The following is an 18,001-nucleotide window of genomic DNA, read 5'->3' as shown; positions in this document are numbered from 1 at the left end:
ATGTCCACAAACCTCCAAAAGCTCCTCCTAGCTCTCGTCAGCTACCTCAAAACCATCCTCTTCACCCTCCTCGCCGGCATAACCATCCCCTCCACCACCACCACCACCACCACCCGCACCCGCACCACCCGCCGCTCCCCCCAACACCACTCCCCGCACCACCCCTCCCCCGCCATCGACACCACCGCCCTCCTCTCGACCATCTCCTCCCTCGCCGCCGCCGACCACGAACCCGCCGCCCGCCTGCACGCCATGATCGCCCACGACGGCGGCGGCACCTGGCCGCCGCGCTTCCCGTCCGACCTGTCCGCCTGGCCCGCGCCGCTGCGCGGCTACCACGAAGCCTACCACCTCTGGGCGCCGCACCTCTACTCCGCGCATCCCAGCACCAGCGACGCCACCAACATCGCGCTGCGCTCCGCGTTCCGGGCGCGGCTCGCGGCCGCGCTGGAGGCGCACGTCGACGTCGGGGCTGTGGTTGCGCTGCTGGAACGGAGCGAGACGGACGCGGCAGCCGTGCGGGCGGACGTGTTTAATGCGTTCTTCGCGTGCGTGGCGATGACGCGGCATGCGTACCGGTGGGCGACGATCCCGGCGGTGCGGGTGGCGCAGGAGGAGAAGGCGGTGGGGTATCCGGCGGCGCTGGGGGTGCCGTGGGGATATTTGCAGCGGCGGTACGGGTTCGGGAGCCAGGCGGGGAACGCGCTGACGAATTTCCTGTATCACTGGGGCGGGGAGGAGGTCGGGCCGGTGTATAAGGTGAATGTTGGGGAGGGGGTGGCGCCGGCGGTGGAGAGGGCGGAGTATTGGTTTGCGTTCATGTTTGCGGAGACGGAGCGACTGGCGGTACCGGTGTATGTGGAGGTGGTGAGGGCGCTGGGGGCGTGGGAGAGGGGGGAGCGGGCGGCGGTGTTGGCGGCGTTGAGGGAGATGCGGGAAAGGGTGAGGGATGTGGTCAAGGTGTTGTATGACAACCTGGTTGAGAGCAAGATCGAGCGGGAGGTGTGGCTGGGGTGGGTGCAGGGGTTTCATGCGTACGGGGCGGGCGAGGAGGTGGACGGGGCGTATGTGGAGAGCGATGGCGTGAGCGGGAATCAGTTGCCGTTTTTCCAGGTCGTCGATGCGTTTTTGGGCATGGGCGCGTATTTGTCACCCGAGGAGTCGAGGACGAGCGTGTCGGTGCGGCAGCGCATGTTCAGCGCCGAGGTGAGGAAGAAGAGTTTCAGGAGGGAGGCCAAGGAGATGGGGGACGACGAGGTGGAGCGCGAGATGGCGGCGATCGCGAAGCAGGTCAGGGTAAGTGATTCCGGAGATGTTTTTTTCTCGACATGCAGAACGCTGATGTTTGGTGCCGACGCAGGTTTGGAGAGCGGCGCACAAGGTCAGGATCGTGCCGTATCTGGCGCAGCCTGCACCCGAGAGGATGCTGATGATGGCGGGCAAATCTGTCTTGGAAACGAAGGGAGTCAAGAGCATCAAGGGGGTGGTCGAGTACCTGGACTATCTGGTGGGCGGGAGGATCGAACAGACCAAGTAGACTGCAGAACGGCCTATGGGGGGTTCAAAATGACATGGTGTAGTCTTCTTTATGGCTCGGGTTCGTGATGATGTTGTGTTGTGAAGCAGTGTTTCCCAATCAGGCAGTCCCCCGAACTCCGGGCGACATGTCTGCAGGGGCACCTTGGCAAGCCATGGATGCTGACTCGCTACATCACCAATCCGTTGTTCTGAAACAGAATCCTACCAGAATACTTAGGCAGAATAATAGGCCCACCCGTCGGACTTTTGCCGACGTGTGTGGTCCTCGCACTAAAACTTTGCCCGCCCATGTCCGTCCACCACCCTGACCGCGCTGTGTATAAACCTTCCAAAGCCGGTTCCCTCCGGAAGGAACCCGCACCTCCTGTAGTACCCCGAGCTGATATATACAAAAAAGAAAAATTAACGTGTGCGTTGTCCCTCGTCCCGCAGTAACTATACCCAGCCCTCGACTCTCTGTTCCATCTTGTTCTCCGGCGTAGTCTCTCTGCTCTCCACATGCACCACTCTCTTCACCTCGACGGTCAAATGCATATCGTCTCCCGCCGCATCCCTTCCCCTTTCCAGATCGCCCGCTCTGCCCGCCACAATCTCCTCCTGGCTCTCACTCATAATCTGCGTCACGCTGTACGGATCCTTCTTCTTCCCGCCAAAGCCGGCGGAGCTGCCCTTGCGGCTATGCCTGCTGTGATCGGGATTGCTGTCCAGTTCGATGCCGGCGGAGCGGTTCCCGAAGCTCTTGGCCTTGCTGCCCTTGCCGTACGAGTCGTTGCGGTCGCCGCCGGTCCAGAAGCCGCGGCTGAAGATGGGGCGCACCATGGGGGCCTGGCCGACGAAGACGGCGACGAAGTCCTCGCGGATCGACCACATGGCGCTGATGCCCGACTGGTTGAGGGCGAAGACGAAGACGACGCGCAGCACGGCGGCGATCATGCAGAAGACGCCGAGCCCGAAGAGGGCGTAGAGCCCGAGCCGGCGCGGGAGCGAGGCGTGCAGCGGCGCGATGACGGGCACGGGGATGAGCAGGATGATGAGGTCCGTCACCATGTTCATGAGGAGGACGGACAGGAAGAAGACGTAGTTTTGCGGCTCGCAGTGGTCTGAGGAGGTGTCAGTTCTGGCCTACGGCGGGGGCAGTCAGTGTGCGGGGGAGGAGACGTACCGCCGGGGTCGGGCCACACTTGCCAAAGCTTGTAAAAGGGCCGGCACGTGCAGGTGAAGACGAGGAGCACGGCGATTCCGGTCATGGCGACGAAGGCGAGCGTGGGGATGATGAGCTTCTCCACCCAGAGCCCGCGCGTGATGCGACGGTAGAAGAAGAGCATGTTGAACTTCAGCGACCACACGATGGAGGCGTACAGCATCTGGCCCAGCATGAAGATCTTGGATCCGTACACCCATGCTGGCACTTGCGATGGTGGCATCAACCGGCGCTGGTCATGAGTGAGGAGGGAGGTGTGTTTGCCGCCGGCCACGATGATGAAGACATGGGCTACCACTGTGACTGCCGTGTACAAGGCCTGGCTGGTGGTCAGCAACTGCGATATGGGACCGACTTCATCGGCGACCTACCCAGCTGAGGAAGATGATGTAGTCGTCCGGATGCCAACCGCGAACACCGACGAGCTTCGTTCGACAGGCTATGCGGGCAAAGATCAAACAGCTGCCGATTCCGTACAGCGTGTAGATCTCCACAATATTCGGGGTGAAATCCATGCCGGTGGTGGATCAAAGTACGCAACCGCTGCACTGCGGAGTAGAATGAGACGTGGCTGGCGATTGTGGAATCCGAGAGTGCGGTGCAGCGGCGCCAGCAATAAGGGAACTCCCGGCTACCGGATGCATGAGCCGTAAGGCGAGCACTAAGGAAGGGGACTTCATACTGGGCGTATGATGCGCCGCAGGATTCTCCAAGCGAAGTTTCGATCTGAGGCTACCTCGCTGGAGTACCAGGCCTCGCATTGCTCCGACTCCCGAGCACTCCTATCAGGAGACATCAGAAGACGAGATGGCCAGATTCATGGAAGCTGGCCCCCATTGCTGCAGTGCTCCTGGCGATCCATTCCTCGCATGCAGTACAAGATGCGGCAGCGAATCCTATTGCTCGGCGCTCAGGCTAAGTTGGGCTATTATTGGGCCTCTGAGACACAAATCCTTGAGGTAGGCTTGCTTGGCGACAGCGGTCCCGAGTCGCTGCTCAATGCAGTCGAGCATACGAGGTTACGACTCGTACACCGCAGGTCCGGGCACGCTTCCGGGCAGATCTGCGCCGCATCAACGCCCATGTTCGCGCCGCAGCGTCGGGAGGGTCGTCAAGCAGCACTGCCAATTTGCAAATGGGCGCTGCAGCCGCGCCGCATGGACTGACCGCCTTGGCTTCAGCCATAAATATACCTAGATAAGCAGCCGAATTAGAGGGACCCGGACTACCAACCGACCCTCCTGCTCACCAGTCTCCAAATCTCACCCCATCCGTATCCAGACAGTGTCATGGCGTCCAGTCTTCGCGTAGCCGTCACCCAGGCCGAGCCCGAGTGGCTCGACCTCGCCGCCACGGTCAAGAAGACGTGCGACCTGATCGCCACCGCCGCCGCCAACGGCGCCCGCCTCATTGCCTTCCCCGAGTGCTGGATCACCGGCTACCCCGGCTGGATATGGTTCGTTCCCCCCGTCCAAACCACGCCCCCCCCCAGCACCGCTCTGACCAGCCGCACAGGGCCCGCCCCGTCGACTTCGAGCTCACCACCAAGTACATCTACAACTCCCTCTCCCTGACGTCCCCGGAGATGGACGAGATCAAGTCGGCAGCGAAGCGGCACTCCATCGCCGTCGTGCTCGGCTTCTCGGAGCGGGTCCACACGCACAGCCTGTACATCTCGCAAGCCATCATCTCGCCGGCGGGCGAGGTGGTCATGACGCGGCGCAAGATCAAGCCGACGCACGTGGAGCGCGCCGTCTTCGGCGACGGGTCGGGCGACGACCTGCGCAACGTGGCCGAGATCGACTTCGGCGGCGCCGTCGGCAAGCTCAAGGTCGGCGCCCTGGCCTGCTGGGAGCACACGCAGCCGCTGCTCAAGTACCACACCTACAGCCAGGGCGAGGTCATCCACATCGCCGCCTGGCCGCCGATTGACGCCCACCCCGGCGTCGAGCATCCCGGCCTGTGGAGCATGAGCGCCGAGGGCTGCCAGAACCTGAGTCAGACGTATGCCGTCGAGGGCGGCGGATACGTGCTGCATTGCACGGGCGTGTGCACCGAGAAGGGGAGGGATGTCATGGGCACGCACAAGGGCTTGTTGTTCCACACGCCGGGCGGGGGCAGCAGCTGCGTTGTTGGCCCCGATGGGAGGAAGTTGACGGATCCGCTGCATAGTGGCGACCCGGCCAAGGAGGGCATCGTGTACGCCGATCTGGATTTGACCAAGGTCGTTGCGAACAGGGCTTTCCTGGATAATGTGGGACACTACAGCAGGCCGGATCTGCTGTGGCTGGGCGTGGACAGGAAGCAGAAGAGCCATGTTATTGCGAGGGAGGACGAGGAGCCGCCGAAAAAGGCTTTGGTCACCGGCCCGAGGCGGGAGGCCAGTTGATAGACGCTGGATACGAGCTGATCGACCCTATAGGCGAACAGACATATGCACTATGTTGAGTATGGTAGCTCTGAAAACTTCGGTTTCACTTTTCATTAGATCGTCCGTGTTTGCGTGAAGTCTACCATCGTTGCTGAACCGACATGGAGTATTACTCATTCAGGCTGAACTCTTCTCACCAAGCCTGCAAGACTTCAAAAAGTTTTGTAATTTCGCTCCCCAAGGCAGTGTACGAACTGGCTTCACCTACTTTACCGAGCCCTTGGCCTCATGTTTGTCTTCCTCAACACTGCTGTAGCTCGGTGTACATTCTTCGGCTGTAGCAAACAAGCCTGCGGTCTCTGTGGTTTTCAAGGACAAGGTTTCCCCTGTCTTCCGAGCCACCTCGACACTAAGCTTTTCAGGCTGGTCCGCACTCTTCTCGGCCTCGGTCGAGTCAGATTGAAAGCGACATGCGAAGCAAGCATTTCTTACCCGAGAGTATGGTTCAGCGTTATATTCCCGGGGACAGACCGGGGAATAAGAAATTGGGAAAGTCATGGGAAGCCAGACCGTGCAAAGCCACGAACCCCTGTCGAACCCACCTACCACCCATGTCCAAGCCGCTTTGCACATGCACCTTGACGCTAGTCTGTGAAGCGGGGCCTCCAACATCCATCGCGGGAGAGGGAAGTTCCGTGCCAAGGGACACTCGATTCTGTTGGCTGCAGTATCGGTTTTGCCAAATAAATTGGCGCTTTCCACGTAAGTGTCGATCACGGTCACGCTTGGCTCAGATGGTTGTCGTGGAAAGCGGCAGGGTACGCTTTGGGTTTCTCCACTGTCTTAGACCTTCACAATCCCGTCCGCGCGCTCCCAGTCACACGACTGGAGCTTGGCCGTGTGCACTGATGTGGTTTACGGTATGATGACGCCCCGAGCCCCGAGAATGCCGCAGTATGAAGGCATGTCGCTGACGTGTTTGCGACACACGGATTGAATATCTCACACCGTGCCCGCTACGTCTCCCATCACCCCTTCTTCGCCGCAATCTTCGCGCGCTCCACTTCTGAACCCACTTCACCAGTTCCGAAAACACTTGCACCGCCGTCGGTCCCGTCCCAGCCATTTTCGCCTACTTATCCCCAGGTTTCTTCATCCGCCAGTAATGCCACCTTCGGCTAACCCCCATTAACCCCGTAATCCCATCTTGGCGTTTGAAAGCAAACGATCTCCAACTCCAATCCCTCCACGCCTGTAACACGCTACGGCCCTAACTAAACAGCCCATATACAGGCCGTTCCGCCCATGGATTTTGACGCTAGCTCGTGGATCGGGCTTCGGACACCCTTGCTAAGCATATATACATCAACGGGCTGCTAAATTCTGTTAGCCACAATACCAGTTTCGATTAGTGAATCGCCACTTTTCACATAAGTGTCAATCAGGATCACATTCCGTCTTTTCAAAGCAGACAAACAACAAATGTTCACAAAACCCAGCAAACCCAGCCCCAGCCCGCTCCCACGCACGCCGCATCTCCATCACACACACAAACCCCCCCTGCCCCGCCCCGCCCCGCCCCGCCCCGCCCCCCTCAAAACCTATGCACCCTCTCCTTCCCAAACCCCAACTCCGCCAACACCCCCCCGCCGCCCCCTCCCCCCTTCTTCCCCACCAACATCTCCTCCATCCCCGGCGGCCCACACACAAACACCATCTCCTGGCCGCCGCCCCCTCCCTCCTCCCCCCCATCGACCCCCAACTCCCTCAACAATCCCGCCGTCACACACCCCTCCCTATCCCCCTCTTCCCCGTCCCCCCTCCCAACCACCCACCACACCCGCACCCTTCCCCCCGCCCTCTCCACCACCTCCCCCCACTCCCTCCGCATCACCACATCCCGCCCCTCCCGCACCCCGACCACCACATCCACCTCCGTCTTCTCCTTCCCCTCTACTATCCCCCGCACCAACTGCAGCATCGGCGTCACGCCCGCGCCGCCCGCTATGCACGCGATGCGGGTGTAGCGGCCGGGCTGCCAGGGGTGATTCGGGAGGGGGTTTAGGAAGAAGAGGCGGTCGCCGGGATGGAGGGAGTGCAGGTGGGTGGAGTGGGGGCCGCCGGGGTAGAGCTTGACGAGGAGGTCGAGGTGGCCGCGGGTGGAGGGGGTGGTGAGCGGGGTGTAGGGGCGGAGGGTGGGGAGGAGGCGGTTGGAGGTGGTGGGTTTGGCGAGGGTGAGGATGGATGCTGTGTGGGGGGGGAACGAGGGGGGGGAGAGGGTGTTAGTTGTGGGGTTTGGTTTGGTTTGGTTTGGTTGGATTGGGGGGAAGGGGCTTACATGTTAGTGGGAGGCCGGAGAGGTCGTCGGGGTTGGGGAAGGCGAAGCGCAGGAGCTTGGTGTTGTGGTTAAGTTGCTCGACGGCTTCGAGGCGGAGGTATTGCGGGCTGAAGCCGCCGAAGACGGTGGCGGGCTTGGGTTTCGCGAAGGCGTAGATTAGGGTGGCGCCGGCGCCGAGGGCGGCGACGGTGCCGAGGTTTGCTCGTAGGGGGCGGAGGATCTGAGACATGCTGTTGTGGTTTGTTTGGGTGGAGGTGAGATTTGACGGGCGTCACAATGGATGCTGGAATTTTTGGAAAAGAGCGAGGGAGAGTACTTAAGTGCCTCAGCTGGGCTGCAGGCTGAGAATGGCTTGTTGTGCATGCGGCGTCCCGTCGGGTCGGCCGAGGGTCCGAGAGGCTGGGTTCCGGGAAGCCATAAGCCCCCGTGTCGGCCGCGTGGGGCCAGATGGACGCTGGAGGATTGCGGAGAGGCGTTTCGATCAGCACACCGTCAGCCTGTGTGACCGGCCGACGACAACTTGCTGCCTGTTTGGAAAGTAGCTGTCCCATTGCAGTGGACTACGTCGTCTGCGCCAAAGACAAAGGTGTGCGGTGAGCATGGCATAGAGCACTCCATCGTCGGGTAGTACAACAGCATTACCGTCACTTGACGCGAATCCGATCGTATCCCGAGCAGCTGCATTGAAAGTCTGTGACCGAGCTGAGGATAGGTCCATCTCGTCGTGCAACCCTTTGCCGGCGTCGAAGGTCGCAGGCGAGGTACAGTTCGGCGTCCCGGTGTTTCGGTGCACGCGAGACGGGCGTCGACGCTTATGTCACTTCCGGTGCTCGGTGCTACCGTCCCGAGCCAGCCAATTAGAGCATATATCTACACGGGCCGCGCCGCGTAACCCCCGAACGCCAGGAATCCATGTCTATTTCATCCCGAGTCCAAATCTCACACCTGCCTTGCGTCACCTCTCACGTGCGGAACCATGTGGCGGCGGTTCCAATAAACCACTTTAACGTTAGAAACCGGACCGATATAACATTGCTTGAGCTTCGGAAAACTGACACATGTGCCGATCGAATTTCCTATTTGGTATGTCTAACAACCTAACAAATTGCTTCCGACACTTCCGAGCACTCTTGAAAGCATCTGTGCTAGAGTGGGGGAACTCTGGGGTACGGCGGAGACGATCAGATAAAGCAAAAGTGAATAGATAAACCGAATGAGGAGTCACAAACCCCACGATGCACCCACCCACCACCCCACCTTTGACACCCCAACCCACCACCGCTATTTATAACCAACAACATTCTTAGCGCCCGCATCCCACCACCCCATCCCATCCCGTCTCGTGCCGACCCATCCCACCAGCCCAGCCTCACACCCACCAACCCCCCAAAAAATCCGGCGCAAACACCCCCTCCATGTGGCGCCTCCTCAACCCCTGGTCCCCCGCCGACCAGCAACCTCCCACCCCACCCCCCTCCCGCGGCCTCCCCTCCTCCTGGTACCGCTCCCCGGCGCTCTACAACCTCGAGCGCCGCGCCCTCTTCTCCCGCAAATGGCTGCTCCTCACGCACACGATCCGGCTCGCCCAGCCCGGCGACTACCTCTCCTTCACCATCGCCGGCTTCTCCATCTTCCTGATCCGCGACCGCGATGGGCGCTCCGTCAACGCGTTCCACAACCACTGCCGCCACCGCGCGTATCCGGTCGTGCAGCACAGCGCGGGGAACGCCAAGATCTTGCATTGTCGGTATCACGGGTGGGCGTATGGGACCGGGGGCAGGTTGGCGAAGGCGCCGAGGTTTGAGGGCGTGCCTGGGTTTGAGGGGGGGGGGAAGGGGTTGCTGCCTGTGAAGGTGCATGTGGATAAGGTGGGTTTCGTGTGGGTGAATTTGAGGGCGGGGGAGGAGGGGGAGGGGGAAGGGGGGTGGGAGGAGGAGTTTGGGGGGGCGGATGAGAAGGAGGTGTTGAGGGGGTTTGATTTTGGGGAGGAGTTCGCGTTCGATCATGTGTGGGAGATGGAGGTGGAGGCGAATTGGAAGGGGGTGGTGGAGAATTATAACGAGTGTTATCATTGCCCGACGAGCCATCCGCTGATCGCTGGCGTGTCGGATGTGGACAAGTATCGAGTCGAGCCGGCGAGGGGGTGTTTGGAGCATACGATTGTGAATAAGGACGCGGAGGACAACCGGTTCAGGCGGAGTATCACGTTTTTCCCGCCGTGTACGAGTGTGACGGTCACGTAAGTTGGGGTCGGGGTGAGGGGTGTGTCTGCGGTGGTTTCTGACTGGGTTTTGCAGGGACCACTTTTTCTACATACAGCGGATGATACCTGTTTCGGCTACGACGACCAGGATCGAGAACGAGGTGTATCGCCATAGGAACGCCACCGACAAGGAGTTTAACGACTTGTGCGACTTCTACAAACAAGTTCTGGAAGAGGACAAAGAGCTCTGTGTTGGGGCACAGCGGAACCTGAACGCGGGGGTGTATGTGAATGGGGAGTTTCATCCGGACAAGGAAAAGGTGAGGAGCTGTTCGCTCAGACGTTGAGTTCCGGCATTGACGTTATTTGCGTAACAACAGGGTCCGCTGCACTTCCAGGAATCCGTAAGAAAGGAGCTGATGGAACACCGGAAGAAAGAGGAACAGCAGGGTGGCGTAGAAATCTGGCCTGCAACTCCGAAGCTCGCTGGCGAGACGAAAACGTCTAAGCTGGAGGAAGAGGAGGCGTTTTGTTCAAAACTTGAGGCCGAAAGCTGCGTAGCTGGGTCGGAGCTGGCTTGGTAAGCTCGTGCTGCATCAGCCCATAGACTCACTGGCGGCTTGGCCCCAAGTCAAGTCGAAACACAGTGTGATCTTGGCACAAATAACGACGATTAGGTTCGGTAGACATGAAGACACTTTTCGAAAGATATTTTCTTTTCAATTTCACCCTTAGTGTATCCAAGGCTTGCTACAGTCATGGAATCTGTGAAGCACAAGGGTAGGCCTGAAAGGTAAACCCTGCGTTACTCGTGGACCCGTGCCCAGAGGCTTGACCATTATAGTGATAGTCTGTGCATCCTGTCGGACATGCCGCCGAGCGAAGGCTCTCCGAGCTGGTAGTGGGCGTCCATTGACGAGGGAGTCGAGGCAGACGCGTTCATTACCTTAATATGGCATGCGGTGGCAGTGCGGGGTGATGCGAAGGCGGTGCGCGCGGAGTGTGCGGCGGGAGGGCTGAATCCGTCTGGGCGGACGAAAGGTGGGTATTTTGCCCTGCTAGGCAAGATCACAGTTGCGAGGCTGGCGTTTTCGGGGGATGGGGGGTCTCTGTTAAGACCGATGTGTGGTTCGGATGTGGAGTTTTCGGACATGGACATTTGCGTGGAGGAATGTCCTTGAAAGACGCCGATATTCTTTGGGATGAACACTTTACTGAGGACGACGTCTGTTCCACGAAAGATGAACGACGTCTTTGTTGAGCTGCGTCTCATTGCGGTGGGGCTGTTTGGTAGATATTACCTCATCCTTTGGCTGTCAGATGTGGTTTATGGTGCGCATGTGCCTTTCGGTGTGGTTACCATCGAAAGGAGAAAATTTCCCTCTGTTGAGCCTAGGAGACCGATGATGATGACGATTACATAGATGGAGATACGCCCAATAGACCGCCTGCCCTCACAATGGGGAACATGTCTCGCATCGGAGCCAAGTATGCTTGTCTGAGCAACTGGAAGTCTACGTTGGGGATTCTTCCGTAGTTACGGGCCATATAAGCTCCGCCTTATCATCGCCACATGCAGCATGCATATCCCCGATCATCCGAACGTGCTCCAGAGCGCGCTGATAGAATCCGTCGAGGGCAAGGTTGGGGCTGCCCGCATGCTGTAGTTGCAGGGTCTGTAGAGTCTCGCAGATCTGCTCAAGTATCCATGCAGTGTCAGGAGGCTGTGCCGACATCGGTATCGGCCTCGGGGTCGGGGTCATGGAGGTTGGGGTTTGCAGCTTTTGGAAGCTACGCGGCGAGGGCGACTGTATGGATTGGTCGTCACCACGGCGACGTCTGCCACTCTTGCCATCGTTGGCGCTGGTGGTGGAAGGAGACGGTAGGAAGATGTTAGGCAGAGGCATGATCGGTGGGCTTCCGACGAGGTTATCGAGGGCGGTGGCGGTAGTCGATGTACCGACTGCAAAAGAAGGAAGATCGCGGAGTTTCTGGAGATGGCGGGGATAGGGTGTCTGTGAGGAGTTTCTTTGTCTTCTTGTCTCCCGCTTCTTGTTGTATCCATACTCTGCATGTTTCTTTCAGGTGTATGCAAGCAACGTCTACCGGACTCGGCCGTGGTGAAAGACGAATCTTGTAGCCCAGCGTCAACTCAACACTCGAAGGAGTCTATTGCCTTCTTGTGACCAAAGCAACGGGCAAGGCAACCAACATGTAGCCGCCAACCATACATCATAGCCTCGCACCACTTCTTTTCCTTCAATACCCCATCAAAACGCCAAAAAGGTCGCTCTCTCAGCACTAGAATATGGCTAGCAAACCGATCGTATTTAAGTCTGCATAGACACGATGTGGCCGGCTGCGCTCGAAAACCCCTAAGGTCCGCCAGCTGCGCCAGCGATTTCTAGGCTCGCCACAATTGATTTGAGTATCACCGAGATTCCGTACTTGGCACAGCCGTCAGAAAACAAATCGAAAGAATGCAGTGTGCTACTTGCCGCCCGTCACGACTACGGAGACTCGCGTTCGCGCGCAAGGGTCGGCACTGTCGCAAACATATAGATATCAGTCAGGCTTGGAATTCTGATGGACGGCGGCAATAGTTTGTTATACGATAGAAATGCTGCTCGGGAGCAAGTGGCGTTCTACTGAATTTCACCAGATTTCAATGAACATTTTCGGCGACGGAACAAGTGATACCCTACCCTCACCCAGCCCACGCTCCCACAAAACTTATCTCCTCCTCAATCGGAATCTTCTCCAGCTCAAGCCGTAGCTCCATCGCCCGTTTCTTCGGCCTTGTCAGACTCATCGAGGGAACGACGAAATGGCAATCGAGACCCGACGTGGATGCAGACGCTCGAAGACTGGTATTAACACTGCGTGCTTGGTCCTTTCCCGTAGGCCATGAGTTCCGCCGGGCTGTCGAACCTTTGTTCATCGGTCGACCATGCACTGTGTTGTCCCACTCGATTGAGTTCCGAATGCCGACGACGATGTGAGTCTCGTCAAGAAGGGGGTCGGTGCGAAGGAAGGACGCCAGTGCGCTTTCATCTCTCAAGACGATCGCACTGAGCGTTGACGCACTGGCAAGAGCCATGGGATCTAAAGGCCGTTAGTGGAGCACAAGCTACTGGAAAGTGGTTTGCACATACCATTCTCAGGTTCTGCCATGCCTGCAGGTTTGGTTCAGTTGAAAGCGTTGACGAGTCAGGCTGCGCATTTTGCTAACGGGTGGCTTCCTGCTCGACATTTAAGGTCGACCGGTAGGACCCTTGAGAGGGTTGAGGGCTTGAGACAAGCCAGAGACGCTCGATGGAGAGAACCGATCATTGGTGAATTAATGGCTCACTGCCCCTGACGTTGCTTTTCTTTTTCCTGACATGCGCCGACCGGTAACTAGATATTTTGCCGTGGCTTGGTGTTGTAGTCATTGTAGCACAGCTGTAGTCGGGGAAGCAGGGCGAACATCCGGTTGGGCACAATGGGCTGTAGGGTACATGAACACCGACCGGATGTGGCACAGGAAGTATTTCGGGGCAGCGGAAACCCAGCAAGGGAGCTCTCGATGTGGCGACAAAGAGGCAGGCTGACCCAGCAAATCCAAAACAGGCCCCACCAGGCAGATGTGCTCATCGCTCACTGCGACGCCAAGAATCCAGGCCGATGGCACGAAAGATATGCAGATCTAAAAGTCAACTATAGATCGCGACCAGGGAGAGCCACCACGATGGGCAAAAGAAACACAGTCAAGATAAGCCAGATCCGCGTTGCTTCTGTTAGCGTTGGGCGGCAACGTCTCCTATTGCGCCCGAAGAGGGAGGAGCGCATGCGGTGGAACGTTGTCGGATGCAGTACGCGGCATGCGGAACGAAGAGCCTCTCCCTCCGGATGGTTCGTGCTCCTGTGGGGTATCGGAGCAAGATTCGTCGTCCATACCCACGTGGTGCAGGACGTGCAGGTGTTCGGTACCGCTGAGATTGATTGCAGTCTGCAAGGTCGCGTGGGTCAATGGGAAGTGTGCCCGATGCCATCCCCGACGTTCGTCAGATCCGGTCATGAGCCCTTGCTGGTGCAGCGGACGGGAATCACTGCTGTCTCTGGCCCTTGGCATTCGGCAGGAGATCAACGACGCCCGGTGAGCGCATCCTCCACCGATCTCGTAGATCCGCGCTAGTTTCGGAGGGACTCCAGGATTGTCAAGAAACGGCATCCTGGGCCGGTCCGCAGCGCAAGGCTGGCCAGTAACATTCCGCGCGGAAGACGGCCCGTTGAAACAACGTCCGGAACTGGAGCGCAGAAGACTTATCAGCCAGCCTCTACAAGATGAATTGTTCAGACCCCACAGTTTGGGCGCGGGACCTCTGAGGCTTACCATCCCCGCGTAGCTAAAGTACTAGTGCGTCATGGTGCTTGCCCTGCCTAGGGCTGCGCGGATGCCCGTGTCTCTTGCAGAAAGGATGCTCCCCTATCTTTTGAAAAAAAAAAAATAAGACATTAATGACTCGAGAAAAAAAAAAGAACAATGATTGCGGGGAAATTCGGATCGAGATGCAGTACGCCACCAAAAAAAGAAGCCGAAGGTAATATAAACCCCGGAGACTGGTTCAGGAGATGAAAGGGATTCCGATGGAAAAAATGAGGAGACGGGTGGGAGGTCAACTTTTGTGTCGCGTAAGACGACGTCAAACCAGACTGGTGTGAGCGTCATTGCGAATGGCTGTCTCTCGTGCCGGCTGTGCCGCGAATCTAGATTGTTACATGTACGGATCAATCTTGAAGGATCCGCGTGGGTCCATGGGTGTTGCATGAGACACATCACTCCCCAGCCACGTGGATGTACGACGAAGATATCATTCCACTGTGCATACAAGTGGATGGTGGTAATTTTTTTTTCTTGATTGAGAGCAAGGGTATAGCTCTTACCTGCAGTTCTTACTGGTTCTTCGAAGTTGCTCCTCAACAGCGTCAAGCATTGCTGAGAGCAATCTCCACAATCCTTCTTCCCCGTTCCCCTCCGAGGTAGTATGCTCCCTGTTTTCCGTCGCCCGCCTCCTCGAACTCCAGCTCCAGGGCGGCCTCGTAACCCTTCACAACCGTGTCTTCATCGACACGGACGCCTGATTCGACAAGGGCTCGTATCACTCCGGCAACTCGGGCAATCTCTCTTCTTGTCTCAACGTCGATGTCATCGTTCTGACTCGAGTAAACTTCCTTCGACACGCTCTCTTCTATGCGAGTGATGCTCACATCCTTACCCGCATTGGGAGGCTCCACATGTTTCGAAATCCAAATATAGCCGTTGACGCCGAGGACAATGTCAATCTCTCCGCCACGGCTTGTGCTTAGCGTGAAGACCTGGCGTCTCGACCGAGCAACGCCACCTTGTCTACCGCCGCCGCCGCCCGTGCCGGATACAGCCAAGAAGTATCCGTTGCGCAGCTTTCCGTACTTCAAGCTTCTTGTGTGTAGCGACGCAGCCCCGTCCTGGTGGATGGTCTGAACCTCAGCTACCAGCAGGTCTCCCTCGGTGAAGAAAGTCCTAATGTTCAACTCGTCTACCGCCGTTCTCTTACGCAGGATACCACCAGGCAAGTTGATAGCAGACAAAGGGAGACCGGCGAGCTGTGGGGCCGAGATATCGACGCGCCAACGCCTAGACTGAACCTCGACGATGCGGCCGACGACAAGATCGCCAATTTCTGGTATGTAACGAGTGCGGAGGGGTGTGATGGAGAGGAGCTTGTTCGTCTTCAGGACTGTGCCAGCGACCGTGGAAACGATTTCAGTGCTGTCGTCGGGGACGTATGTGCCGTGACCTCTGTGGCAGTGTCATTAGCATGTGCGCGAAAATCACTATAAGCACGGAGACGGCTGTGCGCCTCCTGATCTGGGCATACCGCATCCACTGGGGGTCATTCGTCACCGTCTCTCCAGGGGTGACAATGCTTTTGTGCGAAGTGCGGGCCCGTTTCGAGGCACGGGTCGCACCTTCCATGTCGACGTCACCATCGGAGTCGAAGGCGCCGTCCTCCTCGTCGGAATCCGGGCGGGCGTACACGGACGCCGCGGCAGCTGGCGGCAGGATGGTGATTGGCATTTTCTGGGCGGGGCGCAGCAGCGAGCGAGTGGGGCCAGGTCTGAAGTGGAGAGCAGAAAGTTGCGGATAGCAGCTCTGGTGTTGCTGGAATTCTTGAGTTTAGCCGGAGTCGGGCCGGGGCAGCTGTGTGGCAGCAGCGCTGAAACAAAAGGGAACGGCAACGCGGCAAGTCGCGTCATAGGCCCAGCTTATTGCCTAGCTTACCTACCTCCCGCTTGCCAGCTTGTCCTGTCCGCTCGCTCCTCTCCAGGCAGCACGCTTTCCGTGGCGAAAACACTACGCAAGCTCTCCAGGATCTGCGCAACACTCACGCGCGATATGCCCTAGTTGGCTGTCGCTATTTTTGGTACTTCAGGATCCGTTCACGGGCGCAGCCTGCCCACTCTGCTTCGTATCCAGAAGTGGCTATGTTAATGCTTCATATATTCCAAGCCTTCAACTCCAGCTAGGGAGCCATCGCTCCTCACTCCTACGTTCGCTACCATACGCTCGCTTCCGTCATGGACGACACCTGCAACAGCTCGCACACGCTGACGCCACCCGACAACACGCACCCCCCGGCCGCAAATGAGCGCAACAACTGGACTGACCTCATCGCCGACTGGTCGTACTCGCTTTCCAAACACACCTCCTCGAATGTCAGCGCCGATCCGAACTATTTTGCCAACGACTCCAACAGCCTCGTGACCTCGTCACACGTGCACTCGTTCCAGGTTGGCACCGGCGACAGCATCTTCGCCGAAACATTGACGCGCATTGAGAATGCCCAGTCCGAAGTCCTCTTCGTCACCTGCTTCTGGGCCCGCTCGCCGTCCCTGGAGAGGCTCTCCAAGTCCCTGAAGATTCTATCGCGCAAATCTCTCCACGCCAGCGACTCTGGCGCACCCAAGATTCGCGTCCGCATTGGCTTCTCTTCTCGCTCGCTTTGCCAGAAGCTCCTCCAGACTGGCTCCCTCCAAGGCTACGTCTATCCGCCCGAGCAATGGGAATCAAAGCTCGGACTTCCCCCGCCGGAGGAGCTCTCGGGTCTCGATCTGGAAATCAAAAGCGTCTTCGTCCGGCCCTTTAGCGTCATGCACCCAAAGTTCGTATGCTTAGACCGCCAGTTGGTCTTTCTTCCAAGCTGCAATGTCAGCTGGGAAGAGTGGTTCGAGGGTTGTCTCTCTCTTTCTGGTCCAGTCGTGAACAACTTCATCAAGTTCTGGCACGAGTTTTGGGGCCGAGGCAGCCGGGAACTTCCTCCGCTTCCGCCTTTTCAATCCAAGGAAGATCCAGTCACCACCCTCAATCGCCGTCTTAGCGTCGTGCAGGAGCTTCCACCTTGGCTCTCCTACCTGAACAGTACTGCTGGCGAGTCCATCCCCACAGTTTTCTTGCCATCGCCGCACCACGTCAACCCACGATTTCGACCCATTCCATGCCTTCCCGCAGCGCAGCCGCCGCCCACCCCTTTGAACCTATTCCTTCAGAGGCTCTTCAAAAGGGCAAAGTTCTCCATCTACATCCAAACTCCAAACCTGACCTGCCCCTGGGTTTTGAAAGCCATCTTGGGCGCCCTTGCTCGCGGCGTTGACGTCGATATCGTCACCAGCGAACGCCTCATGATTCTGGAACAGCTCGGCACCGCCGCCACGACCACCGGCCTCCGGCTCAGGTCGCTAGTCGGAAAGTACATGAAGCTACCGACTGAAACGCCCATCTACGATACCGAGCGCGATCCACCAGGCCACCCGACGATCCGCGGACGTCTACACATCGAATACTACCAACCTCGCAGTGGCGCCCCAAAGCCAGAGCCCGTGCAATCGCACCTGAAGCTCACGATCGTGGACGAGGAGTTTGTCGTGCTCGGCAGCGGTAACATGGACAGGGCCAGCTGGTACACCTCGCAAGAGCTCGGCGTCGCGTTTTGGTCCACAGACTTGGCTGCCGAGCTGTTTGCCCTCGTGCGGAAGAACTTGGAGGGCCGGCTGAAGCTGTTCTTCCCCCGGACGGGGACTTTGACTGATTGATTTATGCATAGCGATGGCGTTTTCTCTTGTGCGACGTGTTTTCCAACACCACGACGATGATTCAGCGATGATGATCCTCTCTCCGACTACGAATGAGTAATGGTAATACAGTGCTATTGCACAACGGCCAGTGTGATTTGAACAGAGCAACGGAGTTCGTATCGGCGCGGCACGTGGTTTCTACATCTTGCCTTTGTTACAAGTTTCGAGTAAGGATGTTTGCTGCGCCCTTTCTTA

General features: G+C 58.2%; 7 protein-coding genes across 7 annotated transcripts; 4 read left to right on the top strand and 3 right to left on the bottom strand.

Annotated features, from left to right (window-relative positions):
* BKCO1_2500011 (15-hydroxyprostaglandin dehydrogenase (nad(+)) protein) lies at positions 1-1,537 on the top strand (the record flags this gene model as incomplete). Its single annotated transcript, XM_020273214.1, has 2 exons — positions 1-1,296; positions 1,361-1,537. 2 exons carry the CDS (start codon positions 1-3, stop codon positions 1,535-1,537), a joined length of 1,473 nt encoding a protein of 490 aa, XP_020130309.1.
* Positions 1,538-1,974: 437 nt separating this feature from the next.
* Positions 1,975-3,255, bottom strand: BKCO1_2500010 (uncharacterized protein; the record flags this gene model as incomplete). The annotated part of the gene is made up of 3 exons (XM_020273203.1): positions 1,975-2,639; positions 2,702-3,059; positions 3,112-3,255. 3 exons carry the CDS (start codon positions 3,253-3,255, stop codon positions 1,975-1,977), a joined length of 1,167 nt encoding a protein of 388 aa, XP_020130318.1.
* A 774-nt stretch (positions 3,256-4,029) lies between these two features.
* BKCO1_250009 (aliphatic nitrilase) lies at positions 4,030-5,129 on the top strand (the record flags this gene model as incomplete). The annotated part of the gene is made up of 2 exons (XM_020273343.1): positions 4,030-4,196; positions 4,256-5,129. 2 exons carry the CDS (start codon positions 4,030-4,032, stop codon positions 5,127-5,129), a joined length of 1,041 nt encoding a protein of 346 aa, XP_020130332.1.
* Positions 5,130-6,705: 1,576 nt separating this feature from the next.
* On the bottom strand, positions 6,706-7,678 carry BKCO1_250008 (nadh-cytochrome b5 reductase; the record flags this gene model as incomplete). Its single annotated transcript, XM_020273332.1, has 2 exons — positions 6,706-7,358; positions 7,450-7,678. 2 exons carry the CDS (start codon positions 7,676-7,678, stop codon positions 6,706-6,708), a joined length of 882 nt encoding a protein of 293 aa, XP_020130333.1.
* A 1,186-nt stretch (positions 7,679-8,864) lies between these two features.
* BKCO1_250007 (cytochrome p450 oxidoreductase) lies at positions 8,865-10,236 on the top strand (the record flags this gene model as incomplete). The annotated part of the gene is made up of 3 exons (XM_020273321.1): positions 8,865-9,688; positions 9,747-9,972; positions 10,033-10,236. The coding sequence occupies 3 exons, from the start codon at positions 8,865-8,867 to the stop codon at positions 10,234-10,236; spliced, it is 1,254 nt and encodes a 417-aa protein (XP_020130327.1).
* Positions 10,237-14,620: 4,384 nt separating this feature from the next.
* On the bottom strand, positions 14,621-15,752 carry BKCO1_250006 (exosome complex exonuclease rrp4; the record flags this gene model as incomplete). The annotated part of the gene is made up of 2 exons (XM_020273310.1): positions 14,621-15,473; positions 15,553-15,752. The coding sequence occupies 2 exons, from the start codon at positions 15,750-15,752 to the stop codon at positions 14,621-14,623; spliced, it is 1,053 nt and encodes a 350-aa protein (XP_020130328.1).
* Positions 15,753-16,252: 500 nt separating this feature from the next.
* On the top strand, positions 16,253-17,764 carry BKCO1_250005 (phospholipase d transphosphatidylase; the record flags this gene model as incomplete). Its single annotated transcript, XM_020273299.1, has 1 exon — positions 16,253-17,764. One exon carries the CDS (start codon positions 16,253-16,255, stop codon positions 17,762-17,764), a length of 1,512 nt encoding a protein of 503 aa, XP_020130325.1.
* Between the last annotated feature and the right edge of the window lie 237 nt (positions 17,765-18,001).

This window comes from Diplodia corticola, assembly GCF_001883845.1.
Source record: "Diplodia corticola strain CBS 112549 chromosome Unknown scaffold25, whole genome shotgun sequence".
NCBI lineage: Eukaryota > Fungi > Ascomycota > Dothideomycetes > Botryosphaeriales > Botryosphaeriaceae > Diplodia > Diplodia corticola.
Note: the sequence above shows the minus strand (reverse complement) of the source record. Positions and strands in the feature narration are given on the sequence as shown.